General features: G+C 55.2%; 1 protein-coding gene across 1 annotated transcript in view; it reads left to right on the top strand.

The window, feature by feature from the left end:
• The window catches only part of GATAD2A (GATA zinc finger domain containing 2A), a 75498-nt gene that overhangs the window by 19686 nt on the left and 52895 nt on the right, over positions 1-2917 (top strand). Inside the window, exon 3 of the mRNA XM_015415530.1 lies at positions 2431-2708. Coding sequence (XP_015271016.1) covers positions 2440-2708 — 269 coding nt within the window. The 5' untranslated portion in view covers positions 2431-2439. The remainder of the gene's footprint in view (positions 1-2430; positions 2709-2917) is intronic.

Below are 2917 nucleotides of genomic sequence, written 5' to 3'. Positions count from 1 at the left end.
TCCTGCTGTTGGGCGTGGTCTATTATGCTAATGAGTCCCTGCTGGGCTTTTTCTACAAAAAAAGCCCTGCGTGGCAGAGTGAGGATTTGAACCTGGCTTTAACTGTATCCTAGTCCGCCAGTCACTACTCCCTGCTGGCTCTTCTGTGGATTTAGTTGATGTGAAAACATGGCTTTTTCGCATGGGGGGCGGGGAGAGTGCAGGTGCCCCCAGCAGCCGCTTCCACCGTGGTATCACTAGCGCATCAGCTCTGTGTGTATATCCACACAGCACGGCGCTCACTGAAGGGTCCGGACTACTTGCCTGGAGTAGCAAACCAAGTCTGGCCCAAGTGGCTTCTTGTATGACCAGCTGTACAGCCCCCCCCCAGCCCAAAGGGCTCAGCTGCCGTCTTTGAGCTGTGAGTGACATAGGCAAAAGGCTCTCGAACCCTTTCCTTCCCAGTGCAAATGGCAGCAGAGGGCTCTGTCTTGTGACTCCCAGAGCCAGGGGAGCCAAGAGACAAGGCAGGTGAAAGCGGGCAGCCGGAACTGGTGGGGGAAGGTGTCGTTCCTCCTTGGCCCCGAGGGACAGTTTGCCTCCTGGGAAGCGAGCCCGTGGTCTGAACAGAGTTCCGCACGAACCGGCCTGCCAAGATGGGTTTCCTTCTAGAAGTAGGAAAGCTAGTTCAGAAGTGAGTTTGTCCCGGTGCTCTTTTCCTGAACCCGCGTGCGAGACGGTTCTCCTTGGATCTGGTGGCAGAAGGTGTCTCTGTTGGCTCTTAAGTGGTACAAGACCGTCCACGGGCAGATAAATTGCAGCGTGGCATTTCCCAGGTGCCAGTCGCGGATCACTGCTGCCTTTGCCCGAGAGGCTGTCGAAGGCTTACAGTGGGACAGGAACACACACACACACACACACACACACACACACACCGTTCAGCTTTAGAGGGTTTCTTCTCTCTTCTCCCCCCACGTTCAGCAGTAGAGGCATCATCTCTGTTGGGCCTTCTGTGGCCAGGTGGGCTCCCCAACGCCGCCGAGTTTTCTGGCCAGGCTAACGTCAGGAGAGTGGAGACCCGCGCCTCCTTTACAAATTCCTAGTTCTCAAAGTTGCGCTCTGTTCTTCTCTTTTCCCAGCGCACAGTTTGCAGCTCCCTTTCTCGAACACAGCGTGCCAAATCCCTTCCCTTTGCAACAGATGCCCTGTTGGCTCCAGGTCTTGGGAAGGGAAGGGCCAACCGCTTTTGCCTGCCCCTCCCTTCTTTTTTTTAAAAAAAGTCTCTCTGGCAGACCTGGGCATCTCAGGAACACCCATCCGTTGCCACCCCTCCCCAAAGTCAGAACAAAAAGTTAGCGAGATATTTGGGAAGCACTTTGGCCAACTTTCCCCTTCCCCTCTCCTAGTTTGATCTCCCTTGTCTCCTCCCCCTCAACCCCCCCCTCCAAAGTTTTACTTGCAGGCATCTGTTTTTCCAAGACTACTTTGGCACCGAAGCGGCAGCCAGCTATCCCGGTGCGGCTGCCCCTTTAAAAGAGCATGTGGGGGGGGATGCTCTGGGCTGCCTGTGCTGGAATGCCGGCTGCGCGGCTCTCTCTCTCGCAGGCAGGCAGATGCTGTCGCCGCTGCAACGGTGGTGTCTCCCCGCGAGGGGTTAACAACACTTAGCTTGTTGTCTGGAACCAGTTCAGACCGGTTTTCTGGAAAGTGCTTTGTCTCTCCGACTGAATCCTGGGAAAGGTCATGTGTGGACCTAGTGATGTCATGAGATCACAAACTGACTCAGCTCTTTTGCATCAGATATGTGTGTCTGTCTTGCAGGTAACAGTCGAACAGGGTTGGGGGGGGGAGCAGCCAAGGGGCGGGGGGGAAGAGGGAGAAAAGCCCCCAAAACTAACTTTGGAAAGCCCCCTTCCCTGAAATCACCCCCTGTGGATTCCTAGAGGGCCTCACGTACTTCTTGACCAGCAAGTTTGGGGGTCCTTGTTAATTAAGAAAGCACCGACGACTTGAGCGCTTAGGTTTCAGAGGCCTCCTCCGTCTGTTTGGCAGCCAACGGCGAAGGCCAGCAGGCTGCACATGGTGGCCGTGAAGTCCCCTCCCTTGCTTTTTGAGTCCAGCAGTCAGTCCAGAACATACAGGCAGGTGGCTTCGGAAAGACCCTGCCCCGGAATTCCTAGAAAGCAAATTTCCATGCATGCATGGGGTGGGTGGGGATTTCCAAGGCTCTTTCCAGCGAGAAAACACTCCTTTGTCAAGTTTACGACCTATGCAGGTGTGGGTCTAACTTGTCCGGAGGTGTGGAGCCAGGTGGCTTCTGTTGCATCTGAGCTTGGTCCTCTCTGGAAATCAGCACGGCCTGTAAAAGCAAGACGCTCGTCCCGTGGATAGGTGGCAGCTCAAATCACCCGTGTGTGTCTTCTCTCTCTCTCTCTCTCGTGTTCTTCCCAGAGCACCATAATGACGGAGGAAGCCTGCCGGACACGGAGCCAGAAGCGAGCGCTGGAACGCGAGATCAACCAGAACGACGTTGACAGTAAAAAGATGAAGCTGGACAAAGGCCTTTTGGGGGCCCCGGAGGCCAATGCGGAAGGCGGGGACCTTAAGATAAAGACTGACCCCACCTCTGGGAGAGTCCCGGGATTATTAAAAGGCGGGGAAATGAAAGCCACCATCAAAGTGGAGGTGCAGACGGGGGACGAGCCGGTGGACATGAGCACTTCGAAAAGGTAGGTGGCCGTCGAGGCAGTGGTTACTCTTGATTCTGCGATTCTGGGTTGTGGCGGCATTAGAGTTCCAGGAATCTCAAAAGCGATGCTGTTTTGCATGTGCAGGATTACCCCTGGAGTTCACGGCTGCAAAAGCAGCGGCTTAGAGGCCTAGACCCACAGAGGCTGGTTTTGCTAGTCGCTGGGTTAAACTGCCACGATCAGAGGCA

Source organism: Gekko japonicus, unplaced genomic scaffold (assembly GCF_001447785.1).
Source record: "Gekko japonicus isolate JY-2015 unplaced genomic scaffold, Gekko_japonicus_V1.1 scaffold1726, whole genome shotgun sequence".
NCBI lineage: Eukaryota > Metazoa > Chordata > Lepidosauria > Squamata > Gekkonidae > Gekko > Gekko japonicus.
This window is presented reverse-complemented; position numbering and strand designations above follow the sequence as displayed.